We start from the raw sequence: 21,627 nt of genomic DNA on the forward strand, positions 1-21,627 counted from the left end.
AGTTTTAATTCAACCCTTATATTAAAATTAATTTTTTTAGAAAATTAAAAGTAAATATTTAAGCTTACAATTTTTTAATGAAATATTAGTGTAGAAGATGAGATTACATAGTTTAAACCTTATCAAAAAATTTTATAATAAAAATTTTAACCACCGCTCCATTAAATTCAAGATTAAACATACATTTTCAATTGATTAAAATATGTGTTTACATTAATTATTGTGTTAATATTTTTTTAAGGAAAATAGATTTCATTAACGAAAACAACCAACTAAAAGAGCTAGGAACCGAATTAACCAATTGAATCAAATTATTTTGGTTAATTAGTCGATCACCGACTCTAATTCAATCGAAGATGATTTTTTAAAATTTTGGTTAACAATTATTTCAGTTTGAAACTGAGTAATTAACTGAGTTAACTAATTAACTAAAATTATAGATAATTAAATATTATAAGCCTAATGTATTAGATAGGTCCAAAATATATTATGTAAGCCAAAATTAAAGAACGAAGTTAAAATTAATTAAGTTTATATAAATTATTATAATGCACTTAAAATCATAATAGATTTATATATTTTTAAACTAAAAAATAAATAAAAAGAAATAAGCCCTACATTTTATTCTTTCCATGTTTAAACTCAAAACAAATTTTAAGTTGGCACTGCTTGACACGTACATCTTCCATTTTCTAGACTTTTTCATTTTTTCTTTTCATTTCATCACACAAGTCTCAAAAAAAATGTAAAATTTTTTATTAATTTGGTTAACATGAATCAACCGAAATTATTTCTGTCAGTTAAAAGATTCCGTTTAAAACTTTTGTGGTTTTGATTAATATGATTAATGGTTTAGGATTAACAGTTAACCATAAAAGATTGCAGCATCAAATTAATGGTTAATTTTATAAATCAGTATGATAAGTCACAAGCTATACATCTTTGTGCATTTCTATGGCTCGATCGGATGAATTAAAGGAGATGAGTAGGTACTACAAATTTCTGGCTTTCCATGGTTTTAAACCTCAATACATGACTCCTCATTGGTTTCATTGATGTCACGAGCTGAAGTAGATGAAGACTCGAACAGAGATCCTGCAGGTGTTGATGTGTGCCCCTGACTACGGATATAGCTACGATGATCTCTTATAGCTTTAAACCTCAAATCTTCATTATAACTACAAGCATTAGGGATGACATCGGGAATCGTAATTGTTCCTTCCAGCATTCCCACCACATCGGACATTGTCGGCCTCAGGGAGGGCGAAGCATTGGTGCCTAAGAGAGCTACTTTAATCATCCTTTCTGCTTCCGACTTGTTATAGTTGGATCCCAGCTTATCATCGACCAACTCCAAAAGCTTTCCACTTTGTTGTAAATGACAGGCCTGCAGAAGACATAAAAACACATTCATGAAATTATCGACGACGTGGAGCTTGCTTAACGTGCCATTAAACACAAAGCATACAACCAGAAGAAGAAAAAAAGGCGGTTACAAAAAGGGTATATAACCAGAAGGGGTTGAAAAGTAGAACATAGGAAGTATTAATAAAGACCTAAGGAAATGGAAATGCATGTATAAATAAGGTATATATTTATGATTACCCAATCTAGAAGGCAAGTGTATTCGTCCACTGGTCCATAATTCATATTATGCTTGCCACTAACAAGCTCCAATGCCACAATTCCGAAGCTATAAACATCTGCCTTGTAGGTCAAGTAACCCCACAGTGCATACTCTGGTGCAATATATCCTCTGCATTTTTAACTTTTGCAATGTAAATTTACATTTAAAGGTCAAAGGAGGTTTTTTCAGCTAAGACAACATTGCAAGATGCGAGTTGGCTTACATTGTCCCGGCAATTCGTGTGCTGATGTGAGTTTTATCCTCGTCGCTAAGCTTGGCCAACCCAAAGTCAGATATTTTAGGATTAAGGTCTCTATCAAGCAGAACGTTGGTACCTTTGATGTCTCTGTGGACAATTTTGAGTCTAGACTCTTCATGGAGAAAAGCTATGCCTTTAGCTATTCCGACACAAATCTTCTGCCTGGTAGGCCAATCTAGATTTATTCGAGAGTATTCCGGTCCTTAAGAGGATCATCCATGAAATGTTGCATGAGTTAAAATCTCTGTTGCATGTTTCCACACATTGAAACAAGTTAGGGAAAATTGTTCATTAAACTTACCAAACAAAGCCCGAGAAAGGCTATTATTTTCCAAGTACTCATACACTAGCAACAGTTGATTCCCTTCGATACAGCATCCATAAAGCTTCACAAGATTGGGGTGCTGCAAACATGAAATCATCCCCATCTCGTTCAAGAATTCACGATTTCCCTGACTCGACTTTGAAGAAAGCTGCTTGACAGCGATTATAGTTCCATCAGCTAGCTGACCCTGTCATCCAATCATGAAATTCAGCAAACCTTTAAAAGTAAAATTTAATCGGAAAATGAAGTTCATCTGGCATGTATTTCGCTTGTATACCTTGTAAACAGGTCCAAATCCACCTTCACCAATCTTGTTTCCAGAATCAAAATTGTTAGTAGCCGCCTTTATCTGCTTTAAGGTAAAAGAAACTGTTTGCAAATCTAGTCCCCTGAGATCTGTAAAAGTAGGACATAAAAATGGGTTAAACGAGTAGGAATGGTTTGCGTATCTGAGATAGTATAAAAGAAAAGATTTTGGCATCGTTTTTTCTAAACCATTGACTTCTAAAACTGAAACAACCCAAACCTTGTTCTCTATGGCTCTTGGCTTTAAAACAGTATATCCAGATAAGAATACCAGATGCCAAGAACACGAGAAAGGATCCCACTACACCAATGATGATTGGCACAGTCTTTGTTTTGTTCTCCTTATGCTGGGGTTTGAAATCTGCAAAAATATTTCGACTAAGAAATCCATTGTGCTATTCAAAGTTAAGGTTGAAATATGTAAAAGCAAAACTAGTTGTCGATTGTGCAACACAAAGGATGGTGCAGATAAGGATGAGAAACAAGGTGAAGAAGGCTACATACTGGGATCGACTGAGATGGCTGATATGAGGGGGCCATGGACTCCTCGACTAGGAATTGCTTGAGTACCTTTTCCGGCCCAGTAGAAGCGGATCTCTAGTTCACCATTTGTTACATTGGCATTATAGTGTTTCGTTAGTGGAGTAAGAACCCCACCAGCTTCAGCTTCTATATTGAAGTTTTCTTCCACCAGCTGGTCCTGGAACATGATAATTCAGTGACATTTATTTAGCAACCAATGTAGACCGAATGGTGTAACACCATTCTTCTGATGACCATGTACAATAGTCAGAATTCTTTCTGAAGGAGCTAGTTTCTCAAAGATGATAAATTACCTGGATATAAATGTTGAAAATGCGCCTGCCAAGTCTTCCATATCTTGTGCTATTAATGATTTCGATCTCGGCAAAGTATAGTCTCACTGAATAGCTCCCATTCTCTAAACAATATCGGAAATAAGTAATTGAAAGTGGAGATAGACGCGCAGTAGCATACAACTGATTAGACATGCTTGTAGACTGTGCCAGATAACGCGATGCAGCATTCAGTTCATCATTGTCATCCCTAAAGTCTCCAGTGCTACTAAAACCCCAGTTATCGTTGTTCCCATATAATGTCGCAGCACCACCTAAACCAGATGTTGCATCTCCCACATACATAGTCCCATTCATTTTCACATCATTAGTTCCACCACAATTGATATACATAGAATGCCAATCTGCCAGAGACAAGACAACCATTTAACTTCAAAGAAAGAAGCCAAAAAGTTAACCGCTAAATTACCATTTTTGTGTAAACAGCTTGCTGATTATATATATATATATATATGAACTTTTATATCAGCTCGAGAGAACATTGTCAAAACAAGTTAGCGAATTGGAAGGCTTGGATTTCAAGGTAAGTATTAAAATTAGATTTCAAAGCAATTGTTACACTGAACTTACATTTCTGACATTTGAAATCGCTCCTGCATGGAATAACTCCCCTTTTACTGTCAGGTCATGAAAAAGAAAAACACCAAATTAAAGGATAGATTAGCAATCAAATGAACGTTATGTAGGATCATTATTCTATAAATACTCGTATTAGTTTCATACAGAAAACATGGAAATCAAAATTTAAAGTTCACATCCATCTATTTCAACCTAATCAGTGCCCAAGAAACAGATGGAGATTTGCATTGACAGTCAATTATCAAGAACTCAAGAATTGAATCTTACACGTATTCTGTCGAAGAACTGCGGAACAAATTTATGTTGTCCCTATTTGAAAAGCATAATGCAGTACAAGTCAGTAATCCTACATATCAGGAAAGCATACAGGAAGAAAGTGCTTTTACTCGGCTCGAAGAAAAAGAAAAAAGAACCAACAATTTTCGTAAACAAACAGGCTGATCGGGGCCTGGCCATGTGAAGTTATTGTAGGAAAGGTCCCTGAATGCAAGAAGGAAATAGAACTGTTTACTCAGAAATCTCTGCATGTTAAGAATTCACATGTACATTCCTAAATCAAATATACGAATCAGACAATCCAAACAGAAAGTACATACACTGGAAGTCCTGTCGACAAGATTGATGCAGGTATATTTCCACTGAGATTATTGCCTGTAAGATAGCTGATATCAAGCATATCAGCCAGTTTTTTGCAAGCATTGCAGTTAGATATCGAATGTCACTACATTACTTAAATGATTTCTGTCTAGAACGGAAAAAAAGAAATACTTACAGGAATTTTAAATCTTTAGGGAGAGTGACTTTGACAAGTTGCCCACTCAACAGGTTAAAACTGACGTCCCTGTCCAAATTTACAAGTAAATATGTGTTATTTAAGCTTAAACTTAAAACATAAATGAGAATATGGCAACTTTGGGCAAAGAACATATGTGTAATAGCAACATAGAGATCGGCACGCTATAGTCTTCTAACTTTCTCCTTCATTAAAATTCATAATGCTACTAAAAATCAAAATGTTTGGGAGGAAAAAAGAAGAAGCAAATTCACTGTTCTTTTGGACTGAAGAATCATGTTGTACACTTACAAAACACGTAATTTACTCATTTGCCAGATCTCTTGTGGGATTTGCCCAACAATGTTGCATTTCTTCAATATTCTACAATGTCCAAGGGCAGCCATATTAGATACAACGATCAAAGAACTTTATATCATATGCCTGCATAAAGATAAGATTAGCAGCGAACGTACATCCGATTGATTGCTGTCATGTTCCAAAGATAAGGAAAAGGCTGAGTCGCTCCGTTTATATCACTGATTATCCTGTAAGTACACCATAAAGAACAAAAATGTATGGCAACAATTAAAGTAGTCCATGATATTCTGCATAGAAGCTTTCAGTACTTACAAAGTTACTAAGTTTTCCAAAGCGGAGATGGATGAAGGAATTGGACCTTCAAGTCCACTAGCCTGCATTTCTCTGGTTCATTTAATTGAAGTAAAAAACAATCAGTTCAAGAGAATTACAAGTTTTTGACTTTAAAGACATTAGCCGTTCCCAAGGTTTAGGATCTTACAATCTTTCGAGTTTCTTCCAGTTCCAAATGAAAGCCGGTATGCTCCCATTAAAGTAGTTGTCATTTATCCTACTGCAATTCATGAAAAACTTTTACAACCCAAATTTCAACCAAGCTTTTTGAGACATTCTACTAGTATAAGTTTAACGAAAAGCCTTACAAGTCTGTTAAGTTTTTCAGTGCTTCAAGTTGAACCGGCAAATTTCCGGTTAGTCCATTGGAAGACAATCTCCTGCAATGATAATTATAAACTTTTATCCATCAAAAACATGTTACTTATTTCCGTTTTCAAATGTATAGCTCAGGAAAATTAGAAAATTATATAAGTCATGAAAATTCCTTACAGAGTTCTCAAGTTAACTAACTTTCCAATTTCTGGAGGGACTTGTCCTGAAAATTGATTTGCTTCAAGGTCTCTGTAAAGTACATACATTGAAATTACTTAAAATAAGTGCAACATCTCTCACCAATTTAAACATTTGCATTCTTCATTGTCCAGGATACATCTATTTACAATAAATTGAAGTGCTTTAATACTCACAAGTATGTAAGACTGGTAATGTTACCCAAATAAGTTGGAATGTTCCCCGATAGTCGATTTCCGAAGACAGAGCTGGACAAAGATATTGCTTGGTTAGCTCCAAATGAGCATTACCCCAGTTTTTCTCTTCAGTTAAAGATCTGATCATACACCAAGGAGACGATAACTTACATGAATTCAAGTTGCATTGAAGCCCATTCCGGTGGGATTGTCCCATTGAGATAGTTGTATGCAAAATCACTGCATATGCCGAATAGAGACTTAAGCGTAAAACACATTGAATAAAAAAAATTGAAGAGAGCATTGAGAAAGAGAGTCAGAGATATGCTTACATCTCTTTGAGGTAAGGAAGGTTTACAAGTTCAGATGGAAGTACTCCTGGAAGACTCTGAAGTTTGAATATTCTAAAACAACACAAAAACAAACCCCATATGTCAGCCGTTTGAGACTTTTAAAAAGAAAAAAAACTTTGTTTACAACGTAGCTTTGTCCTCTGCACTTTTCTGTTGGTTCTTTCTAGTTTTATTTTCCGGGAAACTTACATATGTGTAACGTGGCAGGTGCCGTTTTGGCAAGTGCAGGTAATGTTTTTCTCCGCACCCGTGTCCGTGTTCACTTTCTCCGAGACACAACTGCCGGCATCGAAATTCCAGTCGTTACCTCCCATCGTTTTAGCAATTTGATTCAGAACATTCACTAATAAAACAAGAAAGAACATTCACTAATAATAATAAAGGCATAAGTCGCCATCTCTAGTATTTTAAAAAATAAATAAATAACATAAAGATACCCTCATCTTGAGGCAGCGTAGCGGCATCAAGCTTGTTTGTGTTTGACAAAATGAAAGAAAGAAGAGCTGAAAACAGAAAGGTGATGGGTTTAGAGAAGAACATGTTTGAAGCAAAGGAAAACCGTTCAGTATTCTTAGCAATCAATCTGGCTGATCTTTATCTCTTTCCCTTTGGTTATTTCCAGTTTTCAGACAAAAAGACAAACAGAACAAGGAACTTACTTTAGGTTTAATTATTTAATTAATTAAGTTGGATTTGGAGTACAAAAGTAGTCAAATACTTTGAATGTAAACGCCAAAGCCACCAATGCAATTAAAGGTTTGACCTTTCTTTCAGAAAAAAGCATATGAAAAAGATTACCACGTTTCGGTGTTAGTTCTATTATGGATAATATTATTAGGAGGTGGTGCAATTGGATTGGGTGCTTTTGCCATTATTTACAGATTCGTTATTTTCCCTTCGCATTTTCAAGCCACAAGCAAGGTGGTTGTGTTATGGATCTATCCGGAAGTACCTCATATTTGTACAAAATCAAAGCAATGTTTAATTTTCAACGCTTTCATTATACATGTTTCTATGTACGGGTATCTATATTTTTTATATTGATATTAAATAAAAGAGATTATTATGTAATAAATTAGCGTCGAAATTGAGATTTTAAAAATCTTTAGTATGTTTCAAAAAGAAAATATTTATTGTCTTATGGTTTAATTCTATCCATGTTTCTCTTGGGTCAACTATTTATTTATTAACTAAATTATAGTATAAAAATTTAAAATTCATTCTTTTTATACATTTTAAATTTAATATTCGTACTTTTATTTTAACTATACTCGGTCAAATCATGTATCTAAACTATAGTTTTATAACCATTATAATCCCTACCGTTATCTAAACTTTTTAACTAATTAAAAATTGGCACTTGACATTTTGAATAATAATAAATATAAATTAAATATTAATATTAAAATATATCCTTTTTCTCTCTTCCCCTTTCTCCATCTTCCCCATGCTTCATTTCTCATCAAAGAAACAGTGTGCTAAAATTGAATGCTATGAAGCCCCTTTGACACACACTAGACTACGAAAACTCAAGAAGCTGTAATCATTTTATTCCAAGAAAAAACATTCCATTTTTGCATATCATCGAAAACCTTGATTACACCATTTAAATCACCTAAAGCAATATACGTATCCATGAGCTTTTCAGATAAAAAATGTTCACTTCTGAAACTCATCTTCAAAATATTTCCATGAAGTTTCTTTCCTTCCTCTGTAAACCCAGAACTCAAACACCCTTCCAAAAGCCAAAGAAAAGTTTGATGGTTGGCTTATGGCTTTAATCCCTCAATTTTTCATCCAATGCAAGAAAGCAACTTCCTTTGAATTCTCTTCATTTTCTTTAATAGAAAGCTCATCAAATGAATGAAAAATTGTATTTAGTATTAAAACAATTTGTTGATACAGTGCTCAACAAGGAAGGACCGAGGAGTACAAAAGAGAGAAAATTTGTTGAGAAAGTCGATTCATTCGATCGGAACGTAGTTGGAAGTTATAATTAATGGAGATAAAGATAGTTCGAAGGGTAAGTAATGTAGGCTAAGTATCCTTCTAAGATTCTTCCAGTTCTGAAAGAAAGTTGGTATACTCCCATTAAAGTTGTTGTCATCTATCCTACTGCATTTTATGAATAAGAATTTTACAACTTAAATTTCTACCAAGCATTTCGTGCATCCTACCAGACGAAAAGCCGAAAACCTTACAAGTCCGTCAAGTTTTTCAGTTCAGCAAGTTGCACCGGCAAATCTCCGGTCAGTCTGTTGTAAGATAATCTTCTGAAAAGATAGTCATAAAATTTCATCTATCAAAAGTTGCTACTTATTACAGGAAATTAAAAAATTTATACAAGACATGAAATGCCTTACAAAGTTCTCAAGTTAACTGACTTTCCAATCTCTAGAGGGACTTGTCCTGAAAATTGATTTGCTTCGAGGTCTCTGTAAAGTTCATACAATGAAATTTGCAACATCTTTCTTACCAGTTTAAAACATGTATGTTATTCACTGTCCAGGAAACCTAAATAATTCGAGTACCGGGGGATCGAAAAGCATATAACTTCACAAGCTTAGCAGAAAACTATAAAAGATGGACTAAAAGGAAATCAATCTTGGAACATCAACATACAGTAAAATTAAAAGTACTTCAAAACTTACAGGTATGCAAGGCTGGTAATGTTCCCCAAATAAGTTGGAATTCTCCCGGATAGTCGATTAACAAAGACAAAGCTGGAGAAAGATGGCTTGGTTAGCTCCAAAAGAGAATAATAACTAAGTTTTCTGTTCAGTCAAAGATTGATCATACACCAAAAAAAAAAACCTTACATGTAGTCAAGTTGCATTGAAGCCCATTCAAGTGGAATTGACCCATTGAGATAGTTATATGCAAAATCACTGCATATGCCGCTTAAACACACTTAATAAGCAAAAATTAAGAGAGAATTGAGAAAGAGAGAACAGAGATGCCTACATCACTTTGAGAGATGGAAGATTTAGGTGGAAGTACTCCTGGAAGATTCTGATGCTTGAATATTCTAAAAACTCCAAAACAAACCCAAATATCAGTTATTCTTTTCACCCATTTATAAATTGTTTTGTCCTCCGGGAAACTTACATATGCGTAACGTGGCAGGTGTCGTTCTGGCAAGTGCTGTTGTTCCAATAGGGTCGGAAGCGTGTAAATTATTGTACTAAAAAATCACACAAAGTTTAATTCCCAGGAAAGAGAGGTGGATCACATGGATCTCTTAAATACCAAGTCTTTCCTTAGACAGAATATCCCTTCTATAGTAATTTAATAGCACAATTAAATACTACTATTATACCCTCAAATATTGAAAGAAAAATAGGACAAGAAAGAACACAAGAGTTTTAACGAGGTTCGGTAAATTATACCTACGTCCTCGGGCACTAACACCAGATGATAACTTTACTATCTCCAAAGTATTACAAACAAATAGAATTCCTTAAGAATTCTCAAATGGGAGAAGAGAGAAAACTAAGAGAGAAAGATTGGTTGGGATGGTTGAAATGAGAAATGGTTAGGCCTATTTATAGTTGAGGTTCAGGGACTAACTTGCAAATGACCTAAAAAATTAGGGACCAAAATTGCAATTATCCCATTCAACTTTAAACAACTTGCCTATCACTTTTTTCTTTCGGTGCCACTTGCACCTCCCATTTTTGACTTTTCAACAATCTCCACCTTGAAGATTTGATTAGGATAATCACATCTTCACACACTTCCTTCAACTCCCCAAATTCGATAAAGCTATCTTTTGTAGTGCCTCCAAATGCGCTCTCGAGCGCCATACACCTAAAGGTGCTCAAATTCTCAGGATGTTAATCAAGTTCAAACAATGATTAAACTTGATTGTTGTTACCACCTTGGTCATCATATCTGCGGGGTTATCTGCTGTCGGAATCTTCTGAAGTAGAATTTTTCCTTTTTCAAAGACTTCCCGCACAAAGTGATATCTTACGTCGATATGCTTGGTTCTTGAATGATAGACTTGATTTTTCGCTAAATGAATAGCACTCTGACTGTCACAATATAGACTAATGTGACTTTGAACAACTCCCAAGTCTTTCAATAATCCATTAAGCCAAATAGCCTCCTTAACAGCTTCTGTAACTGCCATATATTCTGCCTCTGTAGTAGACACAGCTACTGTAGACTGTAAGGTAGACTTCCAACTCACTGGGGCTTTCGCAAGAGTAAACAGATACCCCGTAGTTGAACGACGTTTATCTAAATCACCAGCAAAGTCGGAATCAACATATCCAACTACAAACTGACCAAGTGCTTCATCCTGTTCAAAAATTAAACCAACATCTACGGTTTTTCGAAGATACCGTAGAATCCATTTCACAGCTTGCCAATGTCCTTTTCCAGGATCATGCATATACCTGCTCACAACTCCAACAGCTTGTGAAATGTCAGGCCTCGTACACACCATCGCATACATCAAACTCCCAACTGCATTAGCATATGGGACTTTCGCCATATATTCTCTTTCATCTTCAGTCTTCGGAGATAATTGAGCACTAAGTTTCAAATGAGAAGCAAGTGGGGTACTTACATGTTTTGTGTTTTCATTTACACCAAAACATTGTAATACCTTTTTCAGATATTGCTTCTGATTTAAACAGAGCTTGCCTCTCGGTCTATCTCTACTTTATCTCCATGCCGAGAATCTTCTTGGCCTCACCTAGATCTTTCATCTCGAACTCTTGATTCAACTGAGCCTTCAGCTTATCTATCTCATTTTGGCTCTTCGAAGCGATTAACATATCATCAACATACAAGAGTAGATAAATGAAAGATCTGTCATGCAGCTTCTGCAAATATACACAATTGTCATATTTACTTCTTGTGTACTTCTGCCTTCTCATAAAGCTATCAAATCGCTTGTACCACTGCCTCGGGGATTGCTTCAATCCATATAGCGATTTGTTCAGCTTACAAACCCAATTTCTACCACCAGCATCTGTGTATCCTTCGGGCTGAGTCATATAGATCTCCTCTTCTAACTCACCATGCAAGAAAGCCGTCTTAACATCAAGTTGAGCTAGCTCCAAATTCAACTGTGCTACCAAGGCCAACAAAATTCTAATGGAGGAATGCTTCACAACAGGGGAAAATACATCATTGTAGTCAATTCCCTCCTTCTGAGCGTAGCCTTTAGCTACCAATCTTGCCTTGTAGCGAATATCCTTTTTGCTAGGAGATTTATCTTTCTTTGCGAATACCCACTTGCATCCGATTGCCCTTTTACCTTTCAGTAATTGCGCCAACTCCCAAGTATTGTTCTTCCAGAGAGACTGCATTTCTTCATCCATGGCGCTTTTCCATTTATCACTTTCTAAGCTTTGCATTGCTTCTTGATAAGTGATAAGAATATCATCAACAACGGGAAGGGCGTAGGCCACCATATCAGTAAATCGAGCAGGTTTACGAATTTCTCTCTGTGGCCTTGCAACTGCAACTGGTTCTGGTGTACTTAGTGGTTCTTGGGTCAGAACCTCTTCAACCTCTAATTCCTCCATTGTGGCTGGAGAATTAGACTTATTAACTGGGCAAATCCCCATCTGCTCAAACTCCACCTGTTTTGGAGTACACTCCACCTGTTTTGGAGTACACTCCACCTGCTGTGGAGTATTGCTCGTCTGAATATCTTTATCTGCTACCTTTTTCAATGTGGCAGATTCATCACAGGTAACATCTCTGCTACAGATCATTTTCTTTGTGCTTAAGCACCAAAGACGAAATCCCTTCACTCCAGAAGTGATTCCCATAAAGAGAGCTTTCTTTGCCCTCGGATCTAACTTTGACTCCTTCACATGGTAATATGCAGTGGATCCAAACACATGTAAGGAATCATAATCTGTAGCCGGTTTTCCAGACCATACATCCATAGGAGTTTTTCTTTCTAATGCAGATGATGGCAAACGATTAACAAGATGGCCAGCGTATGTCACAGCCTCAGCCCAAAATTGCTTGCCCAACCCAGCATTGGACAACATACATCGAACTTTCTCAAGCAATGTTCGATTCATACGCTCTGCCAATCCATTCTGCTGTGGTGTATCCCTAACTGTGAAGTGTCGAACAATACCATACTCTTAGCACACATCGAAGAACGGATCACTTTTATATTCCCCTCCATTGTCCGTCCTTAGCCGCTTGATTTTCTTGCCAGTCTGGTTTTCGATCATAGTTTTCCATTTAAGAAAAACTCTAAGCACTTCATCCTTAGTTCTCATGGTATACACCCAAACTCTTCTGGAAAAGTCATCAACAAAAGTAACAAAGTAGTGTTTTTCTCCCAATGAAGGTGTCTTGGAAGGCCCCCACACATCTGAGTGAACATATTCCAAAATACCTTTTGTATTATGGATAGCAGTACCGAATTTCACTCTCTTTTGCTTTCCCAGAACACAATGCTCACAAAATTTTAATTTGTAAGCCTTTGCACCTTTCAACAATCCTTGCTTTGCCAGAATTTGCAAGGATTTTTCACTGGCATGTCCCAACTTCATATGCCACAACTGCATTGAGTCCAATTCTTTGTTACCGGAAGTTGTAGCGACTGCTCCAATAACTGTACTACCTTGGTAGTAATACAAGTTATTTTTCCTGATGCCCTTCAATATCACAAGTGCGCCAGATGTCACTTTCAAAATCCCATCTTTCATAGTAACAACTGAACCATTGGATTCCAATGCTCCCAATGAGATGGGATTTTTCTTCAAACTGGGCACGTACCGAACATCAGTCAGAACTCTGGTTGATCCATCTTGATTCTTTAATTGGATTGAACCTATCCCAACAGTTTTACAGGCATTGTCATTGCCCATATAAACAACTCCTCCATTTAGTTCTACTAAATCAGAGAACCACTCCCGGTTAGGGACATATGATAGGTACAACCCGAATCCAATATCCACTCATCTGAATGGAACGACGATGATGATGCAACCAGTGATAGTTCAGAGTCACTAGTATCATGCTTAGCAACACAAGCATCTACAGCAGCTTTTCCCTTATTCTTCAGCTTTGGACAATTTTTCTTCCAGTGGCCTTTCTCATGACAAAAAGCACATTCATCTTTCCCGAGTCTGGACTTTGACTTTGATCTCCCCTTTTGAGTTTTCTTCCGAGTGTATGAACGACCTCGGACTACTAAAGTTTCTGTATCTCTGATTGAGTTTTTCTGTTTGTCCTTCTTTCTCTGTTCATAACTGTATAAGGCCGCACAGACTTCGCTCAGAGATATATCACTCCTGCCATGAAGTAAAGTAGTTTCTAGGAACTCAAACTCCTCAGGAAGTGACCCCAACAGCATCAAAGCCAATCTTCATCTTTGAATGTCTCATCCATATTCAGCAAATTAGTGACTAACTGATTAAATTTGGTGATGTGATCATTCATTGTGGTACTTGGGACGTATGTGAAGCGAAACAGTCTTTTCTTCAAATGGAGCTTATTTTGACTGTTTTTCTTCAAAAATTTTCTTCAAGTGCCACCCACAACTTATTTGCAGAAGTCTCCTTTGAAAAAGCATACCTCTGCTCTCGAGAAAGGCATGATCGAATTGTGCCACATGCCAACCGATTGATCGCCTTCCAATCTTTCTCATGTACATCATCTGGTTTCTCTTCATCAATGGCAATGTCTAGACCCTGCTGAAAAGGGCATCTAGAACCTCACTTTGCCACATACCAAAATGCCCATGCCATCAAAGATCTCCACAGCCAATCTTGCATTTGCAATTGTCGGTCTTGTCCACATGGACGATGTTGAAGCTCCTACACCGACCGTTTTCTCCATAATCTTTCAATATACCTAAGGAAATCTTTTCTGATGTGGAAGATCAGTTCAAACTGCAACCACAGAGCATACTACGATTAACCTTCGGCTCTTGATACCACTTGTTGTTCCAATAGGGTCGGAAGCGTGTAAATTATTGTACTAAAAAATCACACAAAGTTCAATTCCCAGGAAAGAGAGGTGGATCACATGGATCTCTTAAATACCAAGTCTTTCCTTAGACAGAATATCCCTTCTATAGTAATTTAATAGCACAATTAAATACTACTATTATACCCTCAAATATTGAAAGAAAATAGGACAAGAAAGAACACAAGAGTTTTAACGAGGTTCGGTAAATTATACCTACGTCCTCGGGCACTAACACCAGACGATAACTTTACTATCTCCAAAGTATTACAAACAAATAGAATTCCTTAAGAATTCTCAAATGGGAGAAGAGAGAAAACTAAGAGAGAAAGATTGGTTGGGATGGTTGAAATGAGAAATGGTTAGGCCTATTTATAGTTGAGGTTCAGGGACTAACTTGCAAATGGCCTAAAAAATTAGGGACCAAAATTGCAATTATCCCATTCAACTTTAAACAACTTGCCTATCACTTTTTTTCTTTCGGTGCCACTTGCACCTCCCATTTTTGACTTTTCAACAAGTGCAGGTAATGTTTTTCTCGGCACCCAAGTCCACTTTATCCCAGACATTGCAACTGCCGGCTTCTATAATTCCAGTCGTTACTTCCCATCGTTTTGGCAATTTGGTTGAGAACATCCACTAATAAAACCACAAGTCATACAACAAGAACATGACTATTACTGCATAAAATCCAAGAATAAAGCAATCCAAAAAAAGAAAAGGCACAAGCCCTGATTCATCATATGAAGTCTTGGGAGGTGACATCTTACATAAGGTTCAAATCCCCCATCTGCAACCGTTCTCTTATCATAAAAAGGAAAATATAAAATATGCCTTCATTTTGAGGCAGCGTAGGGGCATCAAGCTTGTTTGTTCTTAACCAAATGAAAGAAAGAAGAACCGATAGCAGAAAGGCGATGGGTTCAGGGAAGAACATGGTTGAAGCAAAAGGAAAACCATTCGGTCTTCTTCTCAGCAACTAATATGGCTCTTGTACTGTTGTTTTCTCTTTCTTATCTCTTTCTCTTACTGTTTCAGAACAAGGAACAGAGTTTAGGATTAAATTAATGAAGTGGGATTTGGAGTACGAAAGTAGTCAAATACTTTGAACGCTAAGCCAATCCAATGCAATGCAATATTTTTCTTAAAGTTGACCTTTCAATTTTTGGTTGCATCACGGAAGAGCTCCAGGTTAAACTTACCACCTTTCTTTGATCTAAGATATGAAAATGACCACGTTTTATGAATTGGGTGCTTTTACATTAAAATAAAATAAACCGTTATTTTCCCTTCCCAGTTTCAAACCACGCGCTTGTTATGGATGAATCCGGAAACACCACTCATTTGTACAATATCAATATACATAATTTTCAACGCTTTCATTATACTTATTTCGTTACGGTCGTGTATATCTTGATTAATTTACTTACCGTTTTCTAAAGTTCGTAGAATTTAAATAATTCATAAAAAAAGCAACAATTTGGTTGAAATAAATGGGGAAGCCGAAACAAATTGTAAAGTTAAAAGGGAAATTATAATTAACCAATTTATAAGGGACGTCAGGCACATTGCTTTTGACATTTTACAAGTTTACGGGGCAATAGTGACATCCCCTTTCCTTTGTTTTCATTTCGCATATTTACTTATTTCAGCCTCCAAATTTACAAAAAAAAATTCTCATTTAATTTTTCTTCTTTTTTAAATCTAACTTATAATTTTTTGTCAAATTATCTCAAAGGGAATGGAAAATTTTTAAACTTTATTGATGTGACATACACAAAGATTGCAATAAGGATGATACGTCAGTATTTAATTAAATTTTAAAATTTTAAAAATATATAATTTTTAAAAATTATAAAAAAATTAATTAAATGATAACATGCCATCTACGTAACAAATCACATATATGTCACATCATCAAAATTAACAAACTTTATTTTTTTCATCTATTTCGAAATGATTTGACAAAAGATTATAAATTTAAGAACTAATAGATATAAAAAATGAAATGAATAGCTAAAATATCTTTTTTAATAAAATTGAGAAAAAATTATTATTCTTTAATTTATTGTACGAAATTTCTCGTATCGAAAGCCATTTGAGCTGTATATACTTATTTATGCAACCATAGAAGGAAATATAGGGGCTGGTTGCTAGTATTAATCAAAGAAAATTAGAGTAGGTTTAAGGTTCATAACACATGCTTTCATCGAACCTTAGTACCATTGTTCAACCAGATATGTCAATAAATTACCATTCTTTGTTCAACCAAATATGTCAATAAATTACCATTCTTTCGATCTCCATCAACATATCTATAACTATTAAGGCAAACACTGAATTATGACTCTAGTGAAAATTTATGTAAAATGTATGTTAATTAAAAAATTATGTAAAAATTAAATAAATTGTTAGTTTAAATAATAAAATTAATTATTTAAATTATGTGCTCATAATTCCAGCTGTGATCTAGATTTAAATTGCACTAATTGTATTGCTGTTAAAACTTTACCTTCTTACAATTCACCAAAAAAACACCATCAAAATAATTAAAATAATATATTTTTAATCATTTATTAATGAGTTGATTTTTAACTGACTCGATATATGAATCTAGTCAATGATTTAAACGATAATATAAAAATATTCTAAATTGATATTCAGTTGACTCAATCCGATTTAAATAAATATTCTTTAGTTATCTAAAATAAACATTTGAATCATATAACATAAATCTTCCTTAAATTCCAATGGGCATTCAATAGTTTCCCATTTGAAGCAGCAAAACTTTTGCTGACAAAGAAGTATAACCTACACTAATGGGGGGATCTCAACTGGGAAAAAATATCCTAGAGACTAAAGATTATGAGCTTGATTTACATGTTTTATATTCTAAATGAATCATTGTATTCTTCTGTCTCTGTCATCAGTTATCTTTAATCAAATTAATCGGCTCACTCAACACATACTTGGGAAGTTCATACTTGGCACCTGCAATTGTAAATTCACGAGAAAAGATAAATTACGAGGAACGAAGTTTTTGCATGAAAAAGAGTAGAGAAAACTAGACTACGAATTGGCACCTCTCTCGTCATAGCAAATGGTTAAATCATCATTCTGAACAATCACCCCGGCAATATCGATGATTGCTTGCGCAAGGATTAATTCAGCTTCAGCTGCAGCTCGAAGTGCATCCCATATCTCTGCTAACAACACAATTCATTCTTCAGATATACTTTTGCTTCCTCTTACAATAAAATTGTAATAGCATGGCACCAATTGTAACAAGATGTTTGGCTCTTTAAAGTTTTAACATGCTAAACAGATTCATTCAGTGCATTGCATTTAAAAGTTCACTTCCAAAAATAAATCACTGTGGATGTTTGAATGGTAAATATTACCTTTCCGGCCACCATTGCACGGAGCTGTATCCCAAAATTCATCACGAATCTTCGCAAGTTGTGCTCTCGTAATCGGCTCACAATGCTTCCAAGGTTTTGGCTTTCTGATTTTCTTCACATTTTCTACAACGTATTGGAAACTCACCATAAGCTCCATAATTAATCAACGGCTTTTTAGCTTCCAATCTTACTAAATAAATACAGATATAAGCCATTTTTCAAGTCAATAATCAAATATCAAATACATCATCTTTTTCAGGAAAAAAAAAGACGATTAGGTTTAAAACAAGATTCTCAAACCATATTCAAAATTAATCAAATTCCAGAATCCAATGTAATTTAATCAATGAAGAACAATCATAAGAGTGAGAGCGAGAGACAATAAATTATAATTAAAGAACAGAAAAGAGCGGTTAGTTTATTATACTACCGTCATCCTTGGTTGGTTTGGATTCATTAGAACCCATCACTGAAATTCTTCTTCTTAGGAATCGGAGTGATGTAAGCAATTCCAAACAGCAGCAAGTGGCGTCGTTGCTGCGGCTGTTGTTTAATCTATTATATATTGCTAACAGCAACGGCCAATCAATGGGTTTGGAGTTGGACTCCCTCTCTTCTTCTTCTTCTTTTTGGCTGTTGGTTTATTTAAGAAACTTCTTTTTCAATGGTGAGAGTACACTTTACCTGCGTCTCTATCCTTTCTTTTCAATAAATATATTTATTTAAATAATTTTTTTATTATTTAAAATTTTTTCATGCATAACAGAAATTTAAAATTTCCAATTTTATAAGAAAAGACGAGAGAATTGGAATAGACTTTTTGAAAATCAAATAAAATTCTACCCATAAAATCCGTTTTATTGAAGTATAATATTCTCGATAAGAGATCTCATCATTATTGCTAAATTTTCTGAATAAAAGTTCTCATCATTAATGGTAAGTAATAAATTTAACTAAATGATGATTTAAATTCCAACTAAATAAATGTATGATAAGAATTATAACTACCATTTCATATAAATATAGTTTTAAATTAATTAGATAACATTCATATATAAAATAAATAAAAGTACTGTAAATATTAATAAGATTAGAGTAATTTAGGTTAGACCTGTTCATGGATCGGGTCATTCAGCCCTACTCGAAGATCCGTCCAAATGTGACAAGATTTGGGTAAAAATATAGGCCGGAAAATGAGCTTGGACAAAAAAATAAGGTCCGCTTAAAAAAAGAGTTGAGCCTCGGGTAAGGCATTTTTTGCCCAGGCCCGGCCTGAATTCACTAAAGGGCAAAAAAAAATTGCTCTTTTTTTTAATGTTATTTTCTTGTTGTTTTCTCCCTATTTTGCTACAATTTTACTATTATGTTGGTACTATTTTGTTGTTGTTATTTGGATATTGTATAAATCTTATTTTATTGTTAATTTTTTTATTATTTTAAAGTCATTTGTTAATTTTGTTATTATTTTAGAGATATTTGCTTGTTAAGTTACATCTATCTTAGTGTTATTTAAGTATACATATTTTTTAAAATTTATTTTCAATATGTTGGGAAATATTTATTTTGATGTTTTTAGTATTTTTGATGTATTATATATATTTAAAGATAACATAAAAAATTAATACGGACGGGCTGGGTTTTAACATTTTTATCCGGGTTGGGCCTGGGTAAAATTTTAGGCCTATTTTTCGGGAGCCTAGCAAATGAGCCTTTTTTTTAATTGAGTCTAACCCGAACCCGGCCCGACTTATGAACACCTCTAATTTAGGTGCATAGATAATAAATAACTGTTTTCAATTTATAATAGTATTTCTGTGTTAATTTTTTAAGGGGTATTTCAATGTTAATTAATTAACTTTAAAAAGTAAAAAAATTTATATTAAGAGAGATGTTTATGTTTATTTATCCCAAAAAAAACTTATTAAATGTATATACTTTTATTGTTATTAAATGTGTATCTTTTAAGTAATTGAACAGATTATATATTAATTTAAATTTGCCAGTATTTGGAAAACGTGTCATTATAGTTTATTGTAACACTCTTAACTCGTATCTATCATCGGAATAAGGTTACGAGGTATTACCAGATTTATACACTAGCATTTATACAAAACCGAGTCATAAATTTGCTTTCCATATCAAAACTTTTGAAATTTCACCATAAAGTCCCTAATATGGGCCTACGAGGCCCATTACATGCTTTAGAAATGATTTGGAACTAAACCGGTAATTTTTGAAAACTTTGAAAACATTTTCTTGAAGTTAAAGGCACATGCCCGTGTGGCCAGCCCGTTGGCAATTCTGACTTGCAATTTCTTAAACATCAAAGGGGCACACGGTCTGGGCACACGCCCATGTGGCTAAGCCGTGTGGTAAACTGATTTTTTACCATTTTTAAGCCATTTTCATACGATTTTAACACACGACCATGCATGAAACTCGTGTCTTTCACACGACCAAGACATACGACCGTGTCTTTTTCCTTTAAGGATGCAGGGGACACACGGTCTATCAACATACCCATGTGCAATCCGTGTGTCTCGCACGGTCTGATCACACGCCCGGGTGTCTCACACGATCATGCCGTGTGGACTCAAAATGAACCTTATAGTTCAAATTTACCAACCTTGCACACCTTAAATAGCAAGCAATTTAAAATACAATCTTTCAACCAGTCCAAAACATGATTAAACATATCTAATACACACTAAAACCACCAGTATAACGATTTAACTCACGTATTTTCGATAACTATTTAACATAGAATTTCCAAACATTATACTTAAATACCATCCAAATCAATTCAAAATAAACTATATAAGTGACTATTTTATAAACATAAATTTTGCTTATATAGATTAACCTTTATCATCCTTACACTAGTAATATTCATACTCAAAATAACATTAAGATAACCTAGGTACATGCCATTCCTCGAGATAAGATACATCACCAAGTATTTGAGTTCGGAAGTTGGCTTGGATACTAAGACTCTATTTACTTTGTACCTAACCTGCGCACGGAAACAAACTGTACGCTGAGTATACACTCAGTGGTATTTCTATAAACCAATACTTAATTTATGCATTTATACTTAAATCATAAAATCCAATAAATAAACACATCATGAACATTCAATTAATTGTCTTCATTTCATAATAACATTTATCATTAGAATCGAAACCAGTAAAATATTCAATTTAGTCAGTATCATTTAATCTTCAGTGTAGTAATTTACCCCTATTAACATAACTCGGACTTGGACGGATACACGGATCCAACCCACGCACCGAGATAGTATACAGTATTTCATCGGCCGAAGCCAGAATACGCCATAACAATAACAGTAACAGTAACAGTAGCAGTAAGGGTACATAGAGTACCTCATCGGAACGAATCCGGAACAGTAACAATAGTTGACACTTATAGTGCCTTATCAACACAAAGTTGAAATATACTTGAACACTTCCAATCCTATGGCATGCCAACTATATCTGACTTAGCCCGATATTGTTAATAAGGTTTTCATTTCACTTTCAGATTTTCGTATAACAGTTATTACATTTCAAATTTAACAATACTCACCTTTAACTTACTTACCATACATAGTAAAGTAATACATACAATATTTAATTTAAAAGCTTAGTTTATAAAAATACAGCAGTGGTTCTCGAGTTTATTTGTTATCTTCGCTCACTTTCTCTTTTCCCTTATTTGATGACATTTCCGGTGCTACGTTAGCTACAAAAAAATTAACATTTAAAATCATCAATACATATCATTTAATAACACACTCTTATATTTTCCATGTAACTTTTACAAAAATTCCAA

General features: G+C 34.7%; 2 protein-coding genes across 3 annotated transcripts; both read right to left on the reverse strand.

Annotated features, from left to right (window-relative positions):
- Positions 1 to 889: 889 nt before the first annotated feature.
- On the reverse strand, positions 890 to 7,075 carry LOC107960448 (probable LRR receptor-like serine/threonine-protein kinase RFK1). 2 transcript variants are annotated; one of them, XM_016896798.2, is made up of 24 exons: positions 6,877 to 7,075; positions 6,629 to 6,782; positions 6,419 to 6,490; positions 6,258 to 6,326; positions 6,087 to 6,158; positions 5,890 to 5,961; positions 5,706 to 5,777; positions 5,546 to 5,617; positions 5,377 to 5,448; positions 5,220 to 5,291; positions 5,056 to 5,127; positions 4,744 to 4,812; positions 4,568 to 4,633; positions 4,389 to 4,451; positions 4,239 to 4,280; positions 3,963 to 4,009; positions 3,354 to 3,736; positions 3,022 to 3,217; positions 2,738 to 2,878; positions 2,489 to 2,607; positions 2,188 to 2,398; positions 1,851 to 2,088; positions 1,606 to 1,756; positions 890 to 1,387 (listed from the first exon to the last, which is right to left on the reverse strand). In XM_016896798.2, the coding sequence occupies exons 1-24, from the start codon at positions 6,977 to 6,979 to the stop codon at positions 1,019 to 1,021; spliced, it is 2,997 nt and encodes a 998-aa protein (XP_016752287.2). In that variant the 5' UTR covers positions 6,980 to 7,075; the 3' UTR covers positions 890 to 1,018. The 2 variants fall into 2 exon arrangements, with proteins under 2 accessions (XP_016752287.2, XP_040969508.1); XM_041113574.1 differs by lacking the exon at positions 5,056 to 5,127.
- Positions 7,076 to 17,093: 10,018 nt separating this feature from the next.
- Positions 17,094 to 18,482, reverse strand: LOC107961127 (ubiquitin domain-containing protein 2). The gene is made up of 4 exons (XM_041113575.1): positions 18,227 to 18,482; positions 17,797 to 17,919; positions 17,479 to 17,598; positions 17,094 to 17,386 (listed from the first exon to the last, which is right to left on the reverse strand). The coding sequence occupies exons 1-4, from the start codon at positions 18,261 to 18,263 to the stop codon at positions 17,322 to 17,324; spliced, it is 345 nt and encodes a 114-aa protein (XP_040969509.1). The 5' UTR covers positions 18,264 to 18,482; the 3' UTR covers positions 17,094 to 17,321.
- Positions 18,483 to 21,627: the final 3,145 nt, after the last annotated feature.

This window comes from Gossypium hirsutum, chromosome A05 (assembly GCF_007990345.1).
Source record: "Gossypium hirsutum isolate 1008001.06 chromosome A05, Gossypium_hirsutum_v2.1, whole genome shotgun sequence".
Lineage (NCBI taxonomy): Eukaryota > Viridiplantae > Streptophyta > Magnoliopsida > Malvales > Malvaceae > Gossypium > Gossypium hirsutum.